The 25,365-nt window shown below is 39.3% G+C and overlaps 1 protein-coding gene across 1 annotated transcript in view; it reads right to left on the bottom strand.

Moving 5' to 3' along the window:
- LOC136836757 (plexin-B-like) overlaps nt 1-25,365 on the bottom strand; it is a 524,153-nt gene that overhangs the window by 403,633 nt on the left and 95,155 nt on the right. Inside the window, 2 exon segments of the mRNA XM_067101308.1 lie at nt 23,179-23,663; nt 23,666-24,678. Coding sequence (XP_066957409.1) covers nt 23,179-23,663; nt 23,666-24,608 — 1,428 coding nt within the window. The 5' untranslated portion in view covers nt 24,609-24,678.

Genomic DNA, 25,365 nt, shown 5'->3' with positions numbered 1-25,365 from the left:
GACAATGCTTTTTACATTTTAACATTATACCTTACACAGAATCGCTGAACACTTTTCTCTCTGGGACGATTTCTGGTCGTTCTGTTTCAGGCGACGGAAAGGAAAGAGGAGATTTTTCGGTCTTTGAGGTTTCTTGGTGCGAGTGCCAGCAACAGGGCGAAGAGGGAGCGGTCTCCACTTCCATCTGACTCTGGCACACCTTTTATGAAAATATCTCTATCGCTTTTGTGGTGCAATGGTAGCGCTCTCGTATCACAACCACGTAAGGTAAGGGAAGAACGGCATGGGTGCAATTCTTACATATTGAGTACGAATGTTAACTTGAACGTGATTAATGTACCTGGTTGTTCATCGACCGTCGTGGGTCGCATCTGGGGTGAAGATAAAAAAAAAGATATAAAGGACGTGAAATAGTATTGCCAAGCCAATATGTATGTATGTATGTATGCATACATACATGCATGCATGCATGCATGCATATACATACATACATATAAGGCGTAACCCAGCGGTGATAAAATCGAACAGTTAACCCTAAGGTGTCGTAATGCACATAGAGCTTACATCTTTCCTTCCAGGAGCAAGGCGACAGAGTCAAGCGTATAAAAAAAAGTATGAAATCGAAAATTTAAGGAGTCTTAACAGCTATGAAAAATAGACACACATATATATATACTGTGTGTATGTATGTATATGTATGTATGTATGTATGTATGTATGTATGTGTTAAAAAGTGATCAGCAGATTATGCATATACAATGAAAAACAGTTCTTAAACGTGCAAAATGTCTTGCTCTTTAATTCTTTAGCAATTAACGATAAACTACAGCAAGGACGATCCCAAAATACAATTGCTAAGCTAAAGCAACCCAAAACAGGTGGAAACCAGAAATCAAAGCACGTTTCACAGTAAACGATAAAGGAAAACTGCTAAAGAATCAAGAAATAGTCTTAATCTAGTTACCTTGAACGCCATCACTCTTTACGCCTCACAACTAATAACCACACCCCCAACACTCAACCTCCTCCCCTGTCCGACATCCAAATCCCCCTCTATAACCGCTGTCCAGAATTTTTCTACCTCTTAACGACACGCCCGCCATCAGATAAAGGACTCCTCCCGTCCACTCAGGTTTTAGTCAGACGCACAGAAATTCTCACATCGGTAATACTTTAGTCAGGGCTGCGGGTGCGACCTATTCTTCAACTTCAAAAATACATTCCCATCCAGTTTCGTGGGTGAGTGAGCGAGTGAAACGGACGTGGATGATTCTGGGTCAGTTTCGGACACACTGAACTGTATAGTTCTGACTCGTGGTTTCATGACACCGTACAAAATTAAAACTCGAAAATTCTCTCAGGATGATACAGCAGAAATGGTACAGACAGCTTAAATAAAAGTAAAAATAATGATAATTAAACAAATAACTCAGTTTCAGAACACAACTCGACCAGCCTTTAGTAGTAGCCTACTCAACGAAGCTTAATTTAACATATACTAAGAATAAACACTTTCCTGGACAAACATCACTCATAAATAAACTAATTTTCCAGTTAAGGATTCAAATCTAAAATTTAATGGCCATCATAAACTAATATGCAAATAAAATTTAAGTCAATATTGCCTTAAGCTTTTTGCTGAACCTTGAGAGATCAAAATTATGACAGCGGCTTCTTGGGTCAATTTTCTAAATTTCACTGTAGAAGCGTTAACTGATTAAAACTGGAATGGGAAAAAATAAAGACTATCTTTATTTGCTTGAGCCTCCTTACCAAATTTCCTCAGGAGCTTGCTCTCACAAAGAGAGAGAGAGAGAGAGAGAGAGAGAGAGAGAGAGAGAGAGAGAGAGAGAGAGAGAGAGAGAGAGAGAGAGAGCAAAGAAAATTCCCTCAACTACTAGGACCCAAGAGGGAGAGCACATTCCCTTCAAACTGAACTGCAAGGGATATAAGCATGATATGCGCGACCGCATACGCACAACCACACCACCAAATGAGGTTTTTATTTTCTTGCTGGTGGTGGAAAGGAAATCCAATTTTCCCCTGGAACATAAAATACACCAAATCCCTTGTATGAATGCGAACAAAACTCCCACAAAGGAGATCATAAGATAGCAAATTACAAATACCAAAATTTCGATACAAGACCACGGCATTAACAACGAACCTACTAAAACGCCCACTTTAAAAACATCTTCGAAATATGGCAAATGAATACGAACATCTAGAAAAGAGAGCAACAAGAATACACCTAAGCAAATTAACTGAAATAATTAAATTGCCTCCATGCTAAAGAAAACTTACCTACGATAATTTTGTGTTAATATTAACGACACTGGCTTAAGCGGTTAATCGATTCAAAATCTATCTTTCCAATACCATTGAACAACAATTCAAACTCACTAGCTCTAGAGAAGTTCTTTCATCGAGTCCACTGCTCATTTTAATACAAAGGTCTAAAAATGACGCGATGCATTTAATCGATGTATGAAGAGAAATATGCATATACAAGTATATAAAAGTTTGGAAATCTGGACATCTTAACAGACAAAAAATCATAAAATATTTGCATGATGAACTGTTTTAATGTCACTGTTCTTTTTCATTTTTAAAAAGTTGATCCTAGAAGTGTCCTGATAACTTGGAAGATGCAATGTACGAAAGGAAAAGAACATCATACAGACCTGTGAGAGAGAGAGAGAGAGAGAGAGAGAGAGAGAGAGAGAGAGAGAGAGAGAGAGAGAGAGAGCGTAAACGTTTAAGTACATGAGATTCGTGCGTCACAGAAATATTTGGCGTCATATCCTTTAGCAATAAATCCCTCGGAGACTGCACAAGTAGCAGCAACAGGAGCACTAGATTTGCCCAGTCATTTCTGGAGTCACCTCATAAATAAACTAATTGGGAAGTGTTTCCTCCCAGCATATTCAGTTACTGTGTGCTGAGGCTACTGTTTTAGGCACAGTTTTACATAAAAGATTAATTGCAATACCGTTTTTATGTATATATCTAATCATAAACTAGATTACTTCAATACGTTTGAAATCTCTCTCATAGTTCTTTTAAATAATAGTAAACAATGTAGAAAAACCAAAACAGAAAAATGGTAAATGACACCAATCGTCTTCCCAACTTTTCAAGCATGGTAAAGCTCAACGAAATAAAAGTTATAAAAGCACTAAAATAAATATAGAGGCGAAAACCAAAGCGTTTTTAGGAAATTTCCTTCCATTTGGTTAGTGCCACTGATGACAAAGGAAAAAATAAAACAGAAGAAGAGACGCCATTTCGTAGTTGTCATAAAAGTAGCAAAAGTGCCAGCCCCGGAACGATAGGTTTTTACGATCCAATGCCGTGTACTTCTTAACTCCCAGGCTTGCCATTAAATACGTGCTTTGCCAAAGACTATGCTCCCCATCCTCTGTCCTTCCTAGCATTATATGCTCCCCCAGAGGACGCCTTTACTATTCCTTTAGACACCGAGCCCATCACGACACAGCTAACACACAGCCATACCATATACTGAAACTCAATATTGCAGAGAGGGAGACGGACTCAAGGATTCAATCTCGTTACACGAAAAACACATCAAGCGTTGAAATACAAGGCAAATATCTCTGCAAGGTTTCAACTATGACTTAATGGAAGTAAAAACGCTGCTTTTGAGGGCATAACGCCCCTTTTCAGATTATTAAAAACCAAAGTCTACGAGAAAGGAACTTACACAACAAACTCAGGCCCTCCCTCTCTCTCTCTCTCTCTCTCGATATATTCCATCGCTTCTTAAGATTCGAAGATGCCTTTTTTATATTCAATCTTGTAGACAGAACCCATAAGGGTCTGATTTCGGATTAATAAAAAAATATCAGCAATTAAAAAGTCCACATTTTTCTGGTTTCTTATCTAATTAAGACGGATTATATTAAAAATGACCAATTAATATTCTAAAACAAACTACACAGTTCATTTACTCATCTATAATGGAAGCCTTGTGCTTGTCGTTTCCCATATATCCCCTCTCTCCCTAATGAGAAGGCTTCTTCTTCCTCTTTCCTACGGTACCAGAAACGAAATGTCAGCTAATGATCGTTAATGGTAAAAGGGGGAGATGAGAAAGAAATTTCTTTAAAAGTCAGTCTCTCTACCAATATCGTTGTCCTCCACAAACTCCACATCATCATCACCATCACCATCTCCCGCACTATTACCCCCTCCCCCTTGGGTCCTCTAAGAACAGATGCCTATAGAGACATGGTGTTACGCCCAAAGTCAAGCACAGACGTTACAGATTCCCCTCACAACAAAACCACCCAAAAACTCCCTTTCCTCTTCTCCCCTCACAGCCCTCGGCAGGCCAATTAGTGAAAGAGGGGGCGGGGGAAACGCAGTCCTGGTGCCACCCACGGTGCCTCGAATGCCACCCGAAAAGCGCCACATGCCTCCGTGGGTGCCGATGCTCATGTTTCCCACGAAGTGCCACTCAAACATGACACCATCATTACGGATGACCGTCATTATATCCTCTTCACTCTAACAATCTTCCTCCTCCTCCTCCTTTTCCCCCTTGCTCCTTTGACTCATCCATCAACTTCCCGCAACTTGCACTCAGAAAAATAAAACACAGACAAAACACAACGTACATACATACGCACACATGCGAATGAAATTCCCCTTGGGTGTAAGTTACTCTCAAGGTATTGTGACTTCGATATTAAACGGTATTTGTGGCTTCATATCTGTGCACATAAAAATCAAGCGTGTGTAAGAGACAAAACTATAATCATATATATATATATATATATATATATATATATATATATATATATATATATATATATATATATATATATATATATATATATATACATATATATACATACATACACACACACAGTAAATATCTGTATTTAAACAGATTTTAGGGTAGCTTTTAGGACAAAAGAGAATACCTAAAACAGCGTTAACAAAACAATATAACTTCCTTATTGGGCATCCTCAACTCTGACAATACAAGGCCATCCTCTAACTCTAACTACACTAAACTACTGTGACCCTTGCCCTAATTAATGGAGAGAGGTTGGAAATCATCCACGACGAAGAGATGCCATAAATCTGTCACTTGGAGTTACTTGCTTTCTCTTTCTTTCCTTCTTTTTCCATTTGCTAAGCGGAGTGTCAGGAGTAATACAAACTCTAATAAACAAACCTCTCTCTCTCTCTCTCTCTCTCTCTCTCTCTCTCTCTCTCTCTCTCTCTCTCTGGAGAGTCCCACTCGCCGTACCCCACCTGGTAAGGGGAATGCCGGAGGGGGGAAAAAGAAACAAACACTTAGTGCAACATCATGTGTTAAAGAATGATTAATGGTGGCTTATCATTGTCATCATAGCCGGCCACACTTGGCACTGCCATCTAGTGAGGTGCATTGGAGCATCACATTAAGATCAAGTAATTGTAAGAAAAGCAAAAACTTTCCTGCATTTGTCAAAAACAGGGAATAGTTGGGGTTCTTAACGCAGGCAACGGCAGAATTCTTGAAGGGTAGTCTTACCTGCTTGGCCAAAAATGGCTTATCGCACGTAGTCTATCTATGCTATAAGAAAGATCAAGCATAAATTGTTAAAGTAAAAGATACAAGGTAGAATTACTTGCATAATGTTTGGCATATCTAGAAATTTACCCATGTTCCTTTTATAACAATGATTGTACTTTCTACAGTGATAACACTCGCAAATTCAAAATTCAAGTAAATGTATATTTACGCTTTTATTTTCCTTGTCATCCTCTTCATCTTGTTTTCCTTGGATTCTCTGCGACTGCTTTATCGAGCTCTTGAATAAAGTAACTGATATTTAGGCCTATTAGTTTAAAATGATATAGGGCACTGATATCAATACAGGAAACATAATTTTTTCTCATTTCTCAGTCAAAGTGTTTAAGCACAAATATTTTTACCGAAAACGAAAAATTTCTTCTTTACCCACCAAAGATTTTTTTCACATACCTTCGTCTTTAGTTCATAAAAACTATTTTCACAAACTTTCTCACCGCCGACTAAAAAAATAATTGAATCGGTCAACAGAATCAACACAAAAAAGGCAAATGATACATAATACTAAACAGCTAAAAAGTTTGAATAGTAAAAACTCCTCTCTTCGAACTCGAGCAAAATGAACACTTTCTCACCAAAGCGACTGACAGAAGGTTTCGCCTTACGCTATTTATTTACCCATTACGTATCCCTTTACCCATTTGTTTGCCCGTGTTGTGTCATCCATGACTTTCTTAAACGACAGGGACATTTCTCTCTCTCTCTCTCTCTCTCTCTCTCTCTCTCTCTCTCTCTCTCTCTCTCTCTCTCAAGAGAAAAACAAATGAAAACTTCAAACTATAATAACCCAAATACCGCCACCTGAAATAAAAACACGACGGAAATGGAACCGGATTTGTTTAATCTTAAAATCAATCTTCAATGTTATGCGATTACCACTCCCCTTGCAATTAGTGATGAAAAAAATTGACAAATCTGTTAAAACCCATAGATAATAACGTTATTAATACTCCTTTTGTAACCCACGATAAAATTAATGATGGAGAAAAAACAAACACAATAAGTTAAAACTTTCTTCGCGTAAAGAACAATACACGTATCAAAATACAGAAAAAACTACATATTGCTGACTCGAAAAAAGCTACTGTATATTGCTGACTCCCCAAAACCTAGCGAACCTCCATTTAATTAATTTGGTTAACGCAAGTCTTTTCGATTAAGACTATTTTATTCTAAATTCCTATATACGGATTGATGAAGATTATGAATGAAGATGACGGGTGATAAGCACTGTTATTATTATTGTTATCATTCTATGGAGACCCGAAATAGTACGGTACTGTAGAGGGATAATCACCAGCGTCTGACCCTCATTCATCATGGTTGTCATCCTTAAATATCTGGCCTAGAAGATAGAGCTCCTCATTTGTCATCCTTCAATCATCCTTTAGCCCAATCCATCTATATCTATCTCACAAGGGTGTGGTCGACATACAGAGAGAGAGAGAGAGAGAGAGAGAGAGAGAGAGAGAGAGAGAGAGAGAGAGAGAGAGAGATTAATTCTTTTGCCAGCCATACATTGGGTATTTCTTCTAAACTAAAGGGCAATACAGCCACTTTCCTAAAAACCCAGGGTAAAATTAACTCTGCCCTCTGTGGTTCACAATTAAATGCAAATATAAATTTACTTCCTGCAGTTTTCAAAACATGACTGGCACAACAGGATAGTAATCCGTTAATCCCATCTCTTTCTGAAAAGTCCCTTTTCATCAGAATAATCTCAACTCACCCTCTCATCTATTCCCATTTCCAAGACATACCCGCCCGAAATATCCTCTTTACCTACCTCCCCCCAACTGCCGTTACTTCGCGACGGTAAATTCTCCTCCACCCATAACAGTTTATCCGGCTAATGGAGTAAATCCGTATTAACTGGTCCCGCTAATCTATATACCCGACCGGTGTTATCTCCGGAGATCCGCCGTCCTCTCCACCTGTCTAATCCGGTCCCCTATCTTCAGTCTGTCTAGCACCCAGAAGGTTTAATATTAAACCCCTCTTGGTCTAAATCCATCCTCCTGGAGAATTTTCCACGAAACATGCCGGATGTGAAGTCTTTGTTTCATGTGCCTAAAATTAACAGGAGTAAAGAGAAACTTGTAAGTACAGAGGTCAATCTTTCGTATAAGAAAGTCTCCTATTTTACCATAACTAAATCAGCTGTTCGGTATAAATTATAATGTACAAGTGGTAGCAAACGCTACACCATACTGCACACTGTTTAACACGATTACTGTACCCTCAGTATGAAGAAATTTCATGAAATAAACCAGGCAGTAATTAACCTGAAAACTAACCCATAGACCTGCTGGTAGAGCACAGAAACACACCATACTAATCGATATATCCATAAGTCGCAGATAACAAGAAGTCACTGTTCCCTCGAATAGAACCAGACTGCCCTCACGCAGATGTTGGAAGTTTAAAAATAAAACCTCGAAAGAAAATTCTACTTATCGACTTCGCCTATGAAATCACGATTAGGCCCGGAGATGAGACGGCTTGGACAAACTGTCTGAAATCTTTCTAATCTCTGCTACTTTCTTTATGAGCACAAAAAAAAAAAAAAGCCCAAAGGACCATTAGGGTATGACTTTATCTTGATGTTAGCCTCCCAGACCTATCACTTCTCTCTCTCTCTCTCTCTCTCTCTCTCTCTTTCTCTCTCTCTCTCTCTCCAGTCACAATTCACGAAATGAATATGCCTGCATCTCTCTGTTCGTAATTAATATTATCAAGAATAGAGAGTAAGCCACACCCGTAATAAGGAAATTTGCTCAAAAGGAAATATAATATCGAAACACCAGATATGCTATAACACATGAATGAATTACAAAAGGAAATGAAGTACGGAGATTACGCAAATAAAAGAAGATAAAAGAAAAACTGACTGACTGGCCACTGTAAGTTCCACAGTTTCACAGGACACAGAACGGGCACAAGGAGTGATCAGGGAGAAATTAAACGAGAGAGAACGGAGAGAGGAAGGCAGAAAGAAAGGCAGGAGCAGGAGGAAGGAAGGAAGGCTGCGGAAAGGAGACCGGAATGTGTTGAAATCAGAGGGGTATTGTTAAGAGCAGCCTAAGGCAGGAACCACCCTACTCCCCCCCCCCACCTCAAAACCCCCTCTTCCATTTAACCTTCCTTCCCAATCAACATGATTTATCCTTCCTCTCGGCTTTGTTCTTCCAAACAGAATGGCCTTTATCCCCTTTATCTTGCCATCCAGCTTTGTCTCCAGATCTCATTCCGTCTCCTATATTCGGGACAATTCACTTCTTCCTGCTGCCCTGACCCCTCCTACCGGCCTCCCCAAGGTCCCCCCCTCAACCAAGATCTTCCCAAAGACCGCTATTTCAATTTAGTTCTAAAAGACGTCAGATGATGTAGAACGCATAAAGGGAAGGTTCTCATAAGACCGTCACAGGAGTTCATATTCGTCGCCGTAGACTTGTAAATGAATATTAACATGCTATCATTTAGAAGCCAGTTTGCAATGCTCACCAGCGCATACTCTTACGTTTACACGTACAAAATATAACGCGCACGTGCATGCGCGCGCGCACACACACAATGCTATTATTAAACTAATATGTTCCAAATCCAAAAACATCAGATTACTCTTTCCATTAAACTTGAAATATCTTTAGAACAATTCTCAAATGATATGTCCATCTTCATCCATTTTTATGTATTTATTCCACGTTTTCGTACTCCCCGATATTCTTGCTATAGGGAGGAAGGGGAGGAGGACAATGTAGATCTCGCTTAACAGCTAAGTGGATGTATCATCCTCTTCGACAAATTTAAGTCCATGAAGTCCTAATTATATTCAAACCAATGTAAAAACAAGGCTCCATACGGATTATTCATTTATTATATTATAACTGTTACTACAATTTAGGTATCGAGAACGAAACAAGATAAACATTAAAAATATTCCCGTGGAGAAAGAACAGACGAAAATCAGGCAACAGTAAGAAAGCAATTAATTATATAACGTATAATGAAAATAAAGATTATTGTTGACGCAATGCGAGAAATATGAAAAAAATCTTTAAAAATTCAAACATAAAAACAATTAGAATTTTAGAACGTATACAATTTTCTTCATTTTTTAAAATATTTTCAGGATCACCATTCGGACCTATACTCGATCAAGAAAGAATTAGAAAAGAATTAATTAGATACACAGTTCTTCAACAGCCAGCATTATAAATGAACTGCACACGAGAACAACAACGCAAACAGAGGAAGTCCATAAGCCCTGCACAAATATTCATTTCAGCAAATTAAGCAAACGTCATTCACCGACTAAAATCCACCAACATGGTTCCTACAAACTGTAAGGCAACATTAGCTAGGGGGTGATGGGATAGGAGACCAGTGGGTTCTGTCTACAAATCGTGGGGGAGGATGATAGCGTGGGGATGGGAGGGGAGAGAAGAAGGTTAGGGTTCCTGTGCTATCACAGTCTATCTTCTGGCACATACATAAACAGGTGAGTTTTTAATAGCGCCCTCAGACGACCCCTGTGAGATGCGTTTAACAGGGACACGGAATCCAGCCGCCAAGGATCTGCTGTAATGGATCCTTAATCCCACTTAAGTGCTCCTTTACACAAAAACATCCCCCAAACCACGCACATACCCTCACGGACAAAACACATCAGTCGCATACCACAAAAAATAAATACACGCATGTAGGCACGCACGCCCAAGGCTGTTTCCTCGCAAGACAACCTACAGAAATACATAAAACCATCACTTAGGTCATTCTCCTTCATTAATTATTCTACCTTGGAAAACATTCACATTGTGGTGCCATGTAAAACAGTTTTATATCCAGAAACCATGTTAGACATTTCAAAAAAAAAGTAATAAATAATTATATATATATATATATATATATATATATACACACATATATATATATATATATATATATATATATATATATATATATATATATATATATATATATATATATATAGAATATATTAACTGAAATTTTACTCAATGAAATCGCAAATCAATGGTAACTGGATTATGAAACAAGTGAAACTGTTATTAGTAACTCCAGTTAACTAAAGAACGATAACAAAATATGAATATATATTAAATTTTTGGTGTGCCCTAACGATCATCTACAAAAGCAATGAGCTCCAAGTTTAAACTTACAGACGTCCAGACCGGGCCTTGCTATCAACATTTAACCCTTGGTTCGAGCTCCAGAATGGTACGTAGCGTCCAGAAGGCGAAGTTTGCCGTCTCGACTCTAATATTGCCGTCATTTTTGACGGTAGGTGAGGGATCGCTTCTTGAATGTTTTTCGTAATCTACACAATTTTTCAAATTCATATCAAAATAACTATACCTGAAATATGCAAAGACATCGCATCGACCCTCTCGACCATCGACACTCTGATGATATGGATACAGTAATAAATCATCATTATCCAAATAATTCACATTACAACAGAGACACCAGCTGCCAACCCATCTCGTCTCATTCCCAGTCCGCACCACCCATCTTTCAAAAAGATCATTATCACCGAAATGTCGCAGCAGCGAGGAGCAAATCCTGCGTCGATGCCAAACTCCCTTTTGGACAATTTATAAAAATTGAGATCATCCATGAAAAGGTCAATCGGACGTAATTCAAAGACATGATTCATGATTTATGATCTAATAAGCGAATGGATGTTGAAAGGGGCCAAGATCCAGTAAAAACTGGAAAAGGAAGTAAAACGTTGGAGAAGCGCACTGTGTGAAAGAGAGAGAGAGAGAGAGAGAGAGAGAGAGAGAGAGAGAGAGAGAGAGAGAGAGAGAGAGAGAGAAAGTACTGTCCGAATGTGTATGCTTGACATATTGATGGATTTTGTGATAAGAAAATGACATGGGGGGGATGCTTAGGAAGAGGGAGGGTGAGGTGGTAAGACTGAAAAAATAAAACCTATGTACTTTTGCAAAACAATACGTACGTGTTCCTGCGATTACTTGGATTATCGAAATAGTAAAACGAGCGACAACATGTTACTGGAGCACGTGGGAATTTCAAAAGGGCCCCCTTATTTGTACAAGGAGAGACCATACCAAGATGGGCTGTAACATGACGCCAGGGTCAGGTCAGGTCACCAGACAAAAGGTGAGGGAAGAGAAGCAGTACAGGAACGGTAAGCTGACCTCGTTTCACCTGAACGAGTTCCATCAAAAGGAAGACGCTAAACCTTCACTGGCGTTGTATGGCAAATGCTGGAATGAAATCGGTGAAATGGCTATCTAAACGCTTTGAAAATATTACGGCGTATATCATTTCCGTCATGTAAACCTGCTTTCAAATCGAGATAAGGCCATATAATAACCAGTTTTTGGAGAAATATCAAATCGAATCGAAATATCACGAACAGACCTTGAGAATCGTCACTATAATCAACATGTTACATTTACTAAAAATCTTAGAAACCAATGACAAATTTTTATCTCCTAATACAGGCTATTACAATTTTTAACTTGAAATTTAGAAACAAAACAGCTAGCAAAACCCTTTGCTTTTAATTTCTTTATGAATAAAATTTCTGCCTTAGGAGTAAACCAATACTGTAGGGTAAGCGAACTGAGAATAACCATAACTGGCCACGTAGGGAGTAAGTAGGCCTACAGAGGATGTGGATAAACAATGCTTGGCTGCCCTGGGCACCCAAAGCTTCCAGCTGTCTCGTTTCATTTCACTTTAAAAATCTTTCGCGAACTCTGATTCATCAGCCCTCATTAGTCAGGCGCTCGTTACCACAGATCTACAAGAAACAACGGCCACTTCTTACAAAGGAAAATGTATTAAACTGACTCAAAAATTTTTAACGAAATAATACCGAAATACCACAATAAAAGACAGTAAAACGTACAATGAAATTCCTTTGGAGGAATTTTCTATTCTGAAGAGGCAAAAAAGGCAACTCTAAACATCAGACATGCAAGGAAAAACATTAACAAGAAATATTTTTCACATTACTTAAAAATTACAGAACCATCCACAGCATAAAACTACTTCAGAAGAATTTTCGATTTCCTAGAGGAGAAAATAAAAGCAACCAGCAAAAGTGAAACCCGTAAGGAAGAACATTACGAAGAGAAATGTTTCAAATTACTTCAATTTTGTCATCGGGGCCCTTCCCCATTCTCACAAACCTGCTAAGAGCGCGCACCGTAGCTCTACGGTGTACATCATCCCTACCCCCCTTGTTGTAGCCTGTAGCAGTAAACAAACTCTCGAGGGAAGAGCACAACCAAAGAAACTTCCCGTGGACTCCAGCGTCTCCCGTGGTAGGAAGGAAGGACTCTCCCACCCCACATCCCGGTAGGACACCAAATGCTGTAAATACCCTAAACACAAACTCCACACTCCCCCATTGCTCCGTCTATTCATAGCTGTAAATATATAACTCGCTTGTGGAATGCCTCCACGGAATCTCTTAGCACGGATGAAGTAAGCAGGGAAGAAGGGACAGCCAGCCTCCGAGGCTAATGGAAAGGAAAATGGAATGAGTGGATAGATAGCGAGGAAAAAAGCGAGGAGAAATACTGGCAAAGTTATAATGAATGGTGTAAGGGTGAAAAATGGGAGGGGAGGAAGGGGAAGGGCACGAGAGATAATGCGACCAGATGCCCTTTTCTGGGAAGGACGACCTTAGAGCCATCTTTTATTTCCATATACACAATATAAACCGTCCCAGACGTCTTAAATAAAATTGCTTTTGTCACGGTTTGACGCAAAATCAAGTGAGCCAGAGAGAAATATAAAAAAAATTCTCACTCGTAATCTTAAACCGAGACCAACCTCCTTGAGCCGAGACACAAGGCTTTTTATAAAACTAAACAAACTGACAAATAATCAAAATAAAAACAGCCGCACTCACTCGTAATCTTAAACCGAAACACACATGGCATTTCAAAAAAAACAAACAAACAAAATATCAAAACACCTCACACAAACAGTAGCAACATCATCAACACCGCAAGCCCTGCCCCTCCCAATCCCTCAATCTCTCCTTTGTCCAATCACCCCCTCGCCCCCTTTCGTCCCGGCAGAATTTAGCACCGAGACACTTCATGTAGCAGAGGCAGAGGCAGAGGCAGGACACACACAGCAGCAGCTGTGCTGTGTGTTCCGGCCTAAGGACAAATCTTATGTTTCCCTTAGCGTTAATCTCCGTGGAGCAGTATCTACAAACATACCAAAGTAATGACTACTTCATGGGACTGAAGAAGAACGAATTAATTGTATTCGGCGCTTACGAACTGATATAACAAAAATATTCCTACATTGTTAAAATCAACTCACTGAAAAGAAATAAGTACCACGGAATCACCTTCAAGCATAAATTTACCTTTCAAGCACTTTAACAAATCATTATAAATTATTATTATTATTATTATTATTATTATTATTATTATTATTATTATTATTATTAGCAAAACTCGCGGATTCTTAATCAACTTCCATAAAAGATTTCATCACCAAATAAATAAATAAAACAAAAACTCGCCAACAGCAGACCACTGAAGTCCATTACATCAGAGACTGAATATGCTCAACTCACTTCATTCATCCACATAATTTAAGGCATCCGCCGTCGAGGAAAATCTTCAAATGGCTCCACTTCTAAACAGCCCAACGAAGCTGGAATTGAGGCCTTTCAAATTTCTAAGTCATCATAAATTTCATAAACCATCGGCAAAAATAGGAATACAAGACAGATAGGCCTATCGAGGATGTCGAAACAGAACCTCCTGCGTCTATTCTTACACAACATTTGAGATTCTCATTCGAAACCTAAACCATTCATGAATAAAGCGTAAGCCTAAACCTCAACAAAATTATGCTACATCACGATCACATTCAACGCGTACGGAAACAGCTGCAATGGTCGGAGATGATTAACTCACACAATACTAATGACCTCAACTTACACACTTACACACACACACACATATATATATATATATATATATATATATATATATATATATATATATATATATATATATATATATATATATATATATATATATATATATATATATACAAACACAAAAAGGAAGACAATTCTATGTCTTGGACGATCTGTATTGCTGTACGAACATATAAGAATGTCAGGAATCAGACAGCAGGATAGTTAGAAATGATACCATAAGTGAAATTCCTCAAGTTCCATATTTTAATGTGATAATAATGAAAAGAAGATGGAGATGGCTTGGACATGTCCTGCACACATCCCGTGAGAGAACAGTACGTGGTAGCGTCAGCTAAGCTCCACTGGCACCAGAAGAGTTGGAGGACCCAAACTTACTTGGGTGAGAAGTATGAGAAAGGGAGCTAGAGATGTGTAGAGATTTGTGGAAGAAAAAGCACAGGAAATACGTAAGTGGTGGAATTTCACACCGGCCCTTTGAGCCAAGCGACGTTGCAGGCAAATATCTCCCTCTTTAGTGTTGAATTTAAGTCTACCAGCTTTTCTGGTCTGTGTATGTGTGTGTGTGTATATATATATATATATATATATATATATATGTATATATATATATATGTATATATATATATATATATATACCAGAAAAGCTGGTAGACTTAAATTCAACACTAAAGAGGGAGATGGTGTCAATTTGGGTCAGATTTTAAAGTTACTGCAATATGAAATTGGGCTATGAGCATAAAACTCCAACGCTAAGAAGAAAATAACACTTTAAAACCTCTTACGGTTCTTTTACAGCCCTTCCTCATAATTATGACCTCCAGTTCCAAAAAATATGGAGGCTTCAAAGAACAACATAAAAACACTCAATCTCACTTGCCTAAAATTTAAGCGAGACTTCCAATCCATTATGCATCTTTCAAGTGGGTCGGTTCTCCCTATTTCCCCCTCCATCCGGCACATTATATAGAAGCCTTTAGGTCCATAACTACCGGCCACCAAGACCAAAGAGAGGATCAAAAGAAAGATGGGATAGTAAAAAAAAGTATGAGGGGGGAAAGACGTAGTAAAGGGGGTAATGGAAGATCAACACAGGGAATACATACTTTAGGGGAATATAAAAGCCAGAGGAGGAAAAATTAGAAGCAAAAGCACCAGTATGTACACAGCTGCGGGAGAAAAAAAGGCACAATCATTAACCATAGATATGAAAAGAAAGACACTACTAGAGTCAAATGCACCATCACCACCGCAGGCCACAAAAACAGTATCAGGTGCCACTGCATGGGATCGACCCTCCATATAAATGATTGGTTGCTGCGGTTAGCTTCGAGATTCGCCTTCAGTCTCCTCGTCCCTGGAGACTTCTGTCTTCCCCTTAATGTTAAACCACTTGACTTTCCTTCAATTACACTCAATTTGCATATGATTACAATCAATTCCCTTGTCGCCGACCCGCCCTTCTTCCTTTCGGACAAAACCAACGTGGTGTCCCGCTGCACTGCTGCTTTTGTCGTTGTTGCTGTTGTTACTGATTTGTTTCCCCAATCCATGATTTCCTTTCGCTTGCATCGTAATCTGATTTACAGCAATTTAATCAGCTACAATCTTTTTGTACTGCTGATAATCAAAATAATCTCTATCTTCATTGTAATGCACAAACATTTTCAATAAATTCACAACGACACTGAGTTAACCTTGGCCATGTTGTTACACAGCAATATAAACAATTATATGAGAGAGAGAGAGAGAGAGAGAGAGAGAGAGAGAGAGAGAGAGAGAGAGAGAGAGAGAGAGAGAGAGAGATTAAAGCACACTACATACAGTCGACTTTTAGCAGACAAAATTTCCGGTGCATGGTACAGATTCTGATTTCAAACAAGTGTTATATCCTCATTTCACTTAAATATTTCATCATTTAATTACCTACCACAACATTCTCATCTCGTTTATATAAATTTAAACTCTCTCTCTCTCTCTCTCTCTCTCTCTTCTCTCTCTCTCTCTCTCTCTCTCTCTCTCTCCCCACAATAGCAGGGATTTAAACTATTTAAATTGGTTTAATCTGAATAACACTGGAATTCATTCTCAAGGGACTCTACTAAAATAACGTTTAAGAAGAACAACAAGATAAAAAAAAACGTGTTTCAAACAAACAAGTACATTTAGTCTATACTAATAGGGAAATGCATATAACAAGTACAAAGAAAAAAAAATAACATTTTAACGCAGTTAACTGAGAAATTATTGTAAACTTCAGTCACCATCCAAAACTTGTAAATAAAACATTCAAGAGCAACACGAAGACTAAGCTTACATACCAACTCCATTCAAAATTTGCTTAGTTAACTTTCCCATTTACGATCCTGCCTTTTATATCTTGTAACGATTTCAGTGCATTAAGCGGGACATAACGAATTTATGAATTTCATAAATGACACTCCATGATTTTTTTTCTTTCTCTTTTCATCTTATAATAAAACAATAAAATAAGGGGTCTAACTTTTCTGGGTACAGCTGTAGTATTTACATTATTTACACTAAAGAATTATACACAATGATCTCAATATATAACATGGCGATGCGTAATTTCAAATACCTTTAGCTAGAATAAGTCAAATATAATGAATTAAAAATAAAACGACAGATACCACCTACATTGTATGAGATAATGTAAATAGTGAAAATTTTTCTATATACTCGTAATCCATTGTTTATTTACATAACAGCAGTAACAATAACACTATAACTTCTCATTTGCATTCTCTACTTCGCACCCGCCCCCAACCTTAATCTCGCTCTCATACACACGCACATTATAGATTCAAAATGCCAAACCCAATTACCACATATCTGGCAAATACCCCAAATGGGTCCTGAAACGCCGATTTCGTGTCAGACGCCGCGGGTGCAATCCTGGACCAAATACCAAATTCACTTCAGCACCACATCGCCACGCATGACTAATTCACGAACACCGGCGCCTCCTCCTCCTCCACCTCCTCCTTTAATTTCATTAGCAACACGAGGGCTTTCTGTTTCCATAGATTCTCTACCTCTCTCTCTCTCTCTCATAACAACTGAACACGAGTTGGATCCTTGAACCAGGCAGGGAAAGGAACGAAAGGAGGGCGTTTCGTGTGTATCTGGATAACAGTTCAAACGTAAGTAACTATATCATAAAATCTAAAAAGTGACTTAGTTCCTGACTGACATTCGAATGCCGTTGGTCGCAACAGGAGAGATAAAGAAGAAATGAGACTATTGGTTCGTCAAATTACAAAACGTACATCACCTGATTTTTACATACGGAGGGGTTTAAACGAGGTATTCACCATTCTACAAAAGTGAAACCACAATAATCAGACCCAATTGTTTTACGTCTCTCTCTCTCTCTCTCTCTCTCTCTCTCTCTCTCTCTCTCTCTCTCTCTCTCTCTCTCTCATTTCCTTAAGCTTATACAAAAGCTAAGAGACAATCACAATATACAGAATTCTATTCACATTTCTTCAAGTCCAAAGCCATTACCGGGTACAAAAAAATCGAAAAAAACTTTAATTCTGACAAATATAATCTGCAGTTAGGTCCCCTAAAAGCTCTATGCAGTCTTCTCTATGCAGTCTTCGTTAAAAGGAAACTTCTGGTGCATAAACCTCCCTCTGGGTCACCTTCATAAGTTTTCTCAAGAACTTGAGAAAGTTTTATGCTGTCTAATTCCAGCTCTCTTCTTTCCCCGGAGCATAATGATCCGTTCAAATCGGAGAGTGGTTTAATAACGCTAAGTGGCCAAAGGTTACAGAGTTAAACTATTTTACTTGCTATTGCGGATCGTTGTTTAGCTGACACAGAGCAAACTTAGGATAAAATCAAGGAAGTTTTGATCAATAGGAAGTTTAATATTCATTTCACAAAAATGTTAAATCCAATTAAATTGTGAGGGACTCGATGGTAAAATCCTTATTTCCGTATAGCCCTAGCTGTTACTCTCGAACATCGAGCTCTGCTTCCCCATTCGTTCCCGAACCATAACCCCCTCCCAAAGGCACAAGAGGTCGCGGAGGGGAAAACCAAAAATAATTCTCTCGGGTCAGGAGTTCAGGAATCTGTTGGACCCCCATCGAAGCCTTCTAAAATAACCCTGGGGTCATAATGAACTCCCTTTGACCCGGGAAGGGCAAACGAGCGAGGATGGCATGAGGCAGCTTTCGAGGGAAAGAGCCTGCTCAGAAAGTCTTCGAGGCAGATGAAGCAGATAAGACGGGACGCATCGGAAGTTACCGTAGCAGGGACAAACAAACGACCCGAGATGGCAAGCCAGATACAAGCTGGCCTTCCTCGGACGCAGCCGGGAAATGGAAAACGGATGGAGAGGTACGCACACAAAAGATCGCACACAAAAGGGGTAGAGGAAGAAGTGTTAAAAGGTGGAAAAGGGGAGAGGTGGCAGTTACAAACATTCCAATAGTAGGATGTTTCATTTTTTACTAACTGCTGACTTCGATAACAAGGTAACATTATTCATAATAAATTCATGTCAAAATCAGTTTCTACTTATTTGTTTCAATATATATACTATTAACACTATACAATTAAGTGACACTCAGAATAAATTTTGTTGAAAAAAATATATATATACATATATATATACATACATACATTATATATATATATATATATATATATATATATATATATATATATATATATATATATATATATATATATATATACATAGTTCTAGTGAGTATCACGCACTTCGATGTCATTTCCCAAATAATTGCTAGTTAGGAATAAAAAGGAACAAAATTACATGGGAAGTTCCCTCAAAATAAAATATGATCTGTGAAAGTATGGGAACATTAGAAACAGCTAAGGTTACATCTCATACAAAGTGGGAATGGAAAATGACTGCACTTTCGCTTTATATATATCTTCTTTCTTTCTGCTCTCTCTCTCTCTCTCTCTCTTTCTGTCTCCCCTTCTTTCATTCTATCGTGGAATTTTGTTTTGAACACCTTATTTATTTCACACATACACACACACACACACACAGAGAGAGAGAGAGAGAGAGAGAGAGAGAGAGAGAGAGAGAGAGAGAGAGAGAGAGAGAGAGATAACATAAAAAATGCACTGTATAAGTAACACAGTACCACACAACTATTCAACAACTAATCCAATAATTAACAGTACTATAAACAGTACATTTTTCATGTAAGTTTGGACCAAGTTATACGAAATTAAGTTGACAATTTGCATGTCTGAGTCTTATTATTAACTCCGCCAGGGTCTCGATAACATATACCGTACAATTATGATATTTGCTGCTCTACTGCAGAGGGCACATTAGAGAGTAAACTTGCCAAAAGACGAAAAAGAAAAAAACTGACCTAATCATAAAAAAAAACAACTAGCAGAGTCACGAAGGGTAATAGGGGCTTTGACGTTTTCCATCAAAAGCTGCCGGTCTCTTTGAGTCATGCAAAAACACATTTCCTACTATATTCAATTAACATATCTAGGCACATCACGGGAATGCCAGGTAATTGAATAACGCTTTCAGCGTAGATAACTCGCTGCTGATACTTCAGTATTTTTGACTGGGGAATACCGTTTAGTTACATGTAGACGGCCAATTTGGGGCAAATTATTTGTATTTAAAATAAGAAAACTTTTCCTATTAATATTTCCTTAAAACGCGAAGCCTTTCTAAGCCCTACCACTGTTCTGAATTGGCGTTCCCACACTGCATCCGATAACAAAAAATAATTAGAACCCCTTTTCTGGCATAATAATCAGTTATGGAGAGCAGCAAAACTATTATAATATATATATATATATATATATATATATATATATATATATATATATATATATATATACACACACATACACATATATATATTATAGGCTATTTGTGTGTGTGTGTGTGAGTGGAGGAGAGAGAGAGAGAGAGAGAGAGAGAGAGAGAGAGAGAGAGAGAGAGAGAGGGCCTCTACCAGCAAACGGAAAACCGCACGCAAGAAAAATATTCAACCAGGTATAAACTTAACGATGAGGGTCGCTTAGACCCTACTGAAATTGATCCCGTCTTCACCTTTCATCTCTTTGTCACCTGCTAACAACGGAGGCTAATCTCCAAGACGGCAGGAAGACAAACCACATCGGTCGGCCGGTGTGAAATGGCGAAGCGTGACGCTATCAACTAAGACGGCCAGGTTAAGTTGTGTGTACTATTTTCAATCCTCGAAGCTTAACGCTTGGATCTGGCGAAGAATGCTGATTACGGCTGTCAATAAACACACGCATGACCGAGAGGCTCACAAATATACCGCAGCATTCCCATTCTTTTAAGAGTAGAGGCCAATAGGCCGGGCAAGGTAATGCCTTCTAATCCAGCCCTGAAAATGAGGGGGAGAGAGAAACAGTAGCTTAAGGGTCAGGAAAAATAGATGCAGTTACATACACACAGGCGTATCTTGCATTACAACCTAACTTTACACTGAAAATACGATTCTACTCCAAGATCTCGATACCATTTCTCTTTCCACCCAATCTATCTAAAAGCAGCACCACAAGCCAATGGTTAAAACTCAGCTGCGAGATCTTATCACCTGTACGTGTTTCCCAAAGTTAATCACGATCACCAAATTCACTATGGTTCTATGTACTGTAACCTATACAAGCCTAATACGCTGCCTACACGAAAGGGAAGGGAAGGGAGGCACTTGATGGATTGCCAGCAAACACACAAAACGTCCCTTTAGTAGATGATACGATATGATTCATATTTCTTCCACGCTTCACTACCATCGCAGGCATTAGCAAATGTACACGAATAATCAGAGAGCTGGCACCCGCAAGACCACGTGAGACCTTACTGCAAAGCTTCCAACTAGCCAGTACCATAAGTGTAGCGAGATCTTATGAAACAATAAAAAAGAAGAAACCACAATAAAAAAAAAAACAATAAAAATAAAAGATGCCTTTCCCATAACACGTATTTCGTGTCATACTGTTAACACATCCCCATCTATCTTCATTCGATTCAATTAATCTCAGTCGTCATATGCATATTTACGACTCAAAAGTCTTGTCATTGAAACCTACCACCCAAGACGAATTCTCTTATACTGATTTCGTTAATTGTCAAATTAGAGGACGTTAATCAAAACACATACCAAGACGGTCAGTCCCTATTCACACGAAAGCTAGAAAAACGAGCTTTCTCTGCAACCAGTTAACGAGGCCTCTGAAAACTACCAATTATCCCAACCCTTCAATGACGCCCGGAATGTAGACAATAATCCCTTTGCCGAGCCACACACATCGACACTTCACACCAAGAACGTTCAACTTTTCTCCCGGTTCCTTGCTGCTATCTTCTTTTTCTTCATAAAAGGAAAACCTCTCCCACCTGCCCAATCACTATCCTTTATTCTTCAATGTACACAAAAAGCATTCCTATTCTTCCAGTTACATGTCCACATTTATTTTCTGCGACATTCTTGGACACAGAAAGGGAGCAATTAATCGACTTGGACGTTCCATTTTTTATAGGACAGTCAGAGAGAGAGAGAGAGAGAGAGAGAGAGACTGGTATTCCCTCGATGACTGATGAATTATGGACAGAACTACTATATATATATATATACTTAATAATATATATATATATATATATATATATATATATATATATATATATATATACAGAGAGAGAGAGAGAGAGAGAGAGAGAGAGAGAGAGAGAGAGAGAGAGAGAGAGAGAGAACTGGTATTTCTCGTTGACTGATGAAATATGGACAAAACTACAAGTATAGTTATATATTTATATTTATATATATATATATATATATATATATATATATATATATATATATATATATATATATATATATATATATATATACAGAAAAGGAGAGATAGTAACAAAACATATGAATGCAGTGCCAAGAGGGACAATGACCTAAAAATAAAAAAAATTCACGTACGCCCTCCGATTTAATTACTCATCTACTATACTTCAAGCTGGCAAAGTTTTAATAAGTACTAATGATAACTAGACTTGAAACCACAAATACAATTACATGATGTTAATACACACACACAGCAAAGCTTTCTCTTCAGTAAAATCTACTTTTAGAAAAATTAGTATCTGACCACGAAAAGTAAAAAAAAAATAATTCTTATATCTTCTCCAGCCCACAAAAGTGACCATGGCGATATATGGCGTGCTTGTGAGCGTGTTTTCTTCTAGTTCTCTTTTTATCAAAACCAGTCTAAACATCCTACAACAATATATTACACCAGTACTCGAACGAACTACTTTCAAGCTGGATGGAAATCTTGAGTATATAGAGTATAAAACTGATCATTTGAAGAGTTATCTTGAAATCCTAAGGAACGTTTTTATTAATCTGTTGAATTAAACGCTTAGAAGACTTAAAGGTTTCTTTATGTTGTTTGTGTACAAAAAGTGATATTAATAATTAAAACAATTTACTGTTTCAAATATAAATAGCAAAGTTGTCTGTCTGAATGATTTTAAGATAAAATTAATCTAGACCGAAAAAATACAAGTTAAGCACTCTTCTATACTCACCCCAGCAGCTGGGCATTTTCCGTCCATTATGGGCCCCGAAATATATTCCATACTGCGATAGTGCATTGTTCCATTGAAACACATGTGGACATTTTCGTTGAATTTGATCTCTATATCGTGGACTGAATACACACAAACGGCCGACGCCTTCAGCGGAGAGGCCGTGTGCCCTTGGGATGGGGCAAACACCCCAACAAGAATGGGACTTCCGACGGTGATACCCATACTTGAAGCCAGATCGCTGCCAGCGCTCACTAGCTTGGCATCTTGTACAAGGTTGTAGTTGGTGCCGTCGGTTCCTTGACACTCGAGAGTGATCTCCGTGTACGAGTCGTAGTTGGAGTCGGTGATGCAAGTGCGAGCCAGTCGGGATATGTAGCCAGATTCGTCCTGGCCGGGCAAGTGTGACCGCTTCTGAACGGTCACGAAGTAGGCATAGTCGCTGGCGTTGAATCCGTAGACATACTGCACGAGGAAATGGTCCTGTACTTGACATCAATCCGAAGGAGGGACTGTTTACTGAAACTAAACTCAGAATAATCTAAATCGTAAAGGTTTCTGGTGGAAACCGCCGGGACGTCATGACGGTAATCACCGACGTTAGTGAAGGTTGTGCCGACATAGAGAGCCGAAGACCCTCCCCAAGGGTTGTACCTCTCCGGACCTACGAAGGCAAAGGTCGACGATTTGGGATCATTAGCCGCTACGGACTTGGGCAGGAATTCCGGCGTCAGGGATATGTTAGCCGTCCGGAATTTTTCACAGGCCCCCTGTGACACGGAACCACACATGATAAGCGTCGACGCGTCGGGGTCCAGAACGAGGACTTTGTTCACGTTATCCGTGAGGACCGTTGGCACACGCCGATCCTGTCCGCAACCAGAGGCGTGGCAACGTGGGGAGTCAAACCGAGGGCCCGTCTCAACGCGGGCTTGCAAATTCAGCTGCGTTGTTCCCAACGCCCATAGTCTGTTCGTGCCACCGACATACAAGACACCTGCGTCTCTATTGTATACCAGATGCTGGAGTTCCAAACTACGGTTAGCCGTCCAGAACTGGGCAACTATGGGACCACTCGAAGTCACTTGGTCCGTTCCATCGTTATTACTACCTTTAGTATCACTGTCACTCGATATAGATGACGAGAAGGGGGCTCCCCTTTGTGTCCGGTGGCCTAAACATGGCCCACATAACACCAGTAAGACTAGAACAACACTGACGCCCACTCTCATTACACGGGCACTGGCCCCGTGGCCACCGCTGCTTCTGTAGTCATTAACACCCACGCCCTTAGCGGTGTATCGCTCGCAAGCAAAAGGCATTCCTCCTGGTGGGCGGTGTGTGTGGCCCGCAGAGTGGACCGGCTCCACCCTGGCGGGCCTACGGGGAGGAGGGCCGGGGGCGTCGTTGGGGGTCCAGCACTCACACATGCTGCCGCGGGGGGCGATGCTCCCGCCGCCCAACCCGCCCCATCAACACCACGGGAACTCAACGACGAGCCTGAGAAAAGAGAAGAAAAGATCAGTTAGTACTGGCAAGTCATTAACGTGTAAAGTACAATAGGCAATGAAACTTGCATACAAGCCATGAAAAACATCAAATGCTGTAAATGCCTTCTATTCATTTTGTGTTTTTAAATTAAGAACTTACTAAGTCTGGCCCTTACAAAAGATAATATAAACGAGTAGCATAACAAATTTATCCTTGCGTCCTTTAATTACAGATAACCAACAGGCTTCATAAAGGATAAAGTAAAAGCTAACCTGAATACCTCGATAAGACCTATACGTTCCAGAGCAAGGGGGGGCCGAGTCAGAATAAATACGGGATGTTCCTAATTATTATAAGAGTAAACAAACGATTCCGGGAAAGCACAGTCGCTTGCAGCTTCGGCTCCTCCTAAAGGCAGAGGGGGGAAGCGGAAATTCAAATATCTGCAGGAGCTGTTTGCAGGTAACCATCATTACTGCTGTGGCTCTAAGTGTGCAAATACTACGGGGGGAGGGGGGGCGAGGGGAGGGGGAGGAGGAGGATGTCTCATGCCACATATGTGGTTTGTTTGCATGATGGATTCCCCACATTATGCGTTCGTATGCAGATATGCGAATGTGCTTCGCAAGCATTTCTGCATCAACGTGAAGATATATATTGTACTTTACATCATTATGTCGCAAAAATTATATTTTT

This window comes from Macrobrachium rosenbergii, chromosome 56 (genome assembly GCF_040412425.1).
Source record: "Macrobrachium rosenbergii isolate ZJJX-2024 chromosome 56, ASM4041242v1, whole genome shotgun sequence".
NCBI lineage: Eukaryota > Metazoa > Arthropoda > Malacostraca > Decapoda > Palaemonidae > Macrobrachium > Macrobrachium rosenbergii.
This window is presented reverse-complemented; position numbering and strand designations above follow the sequence as displayed.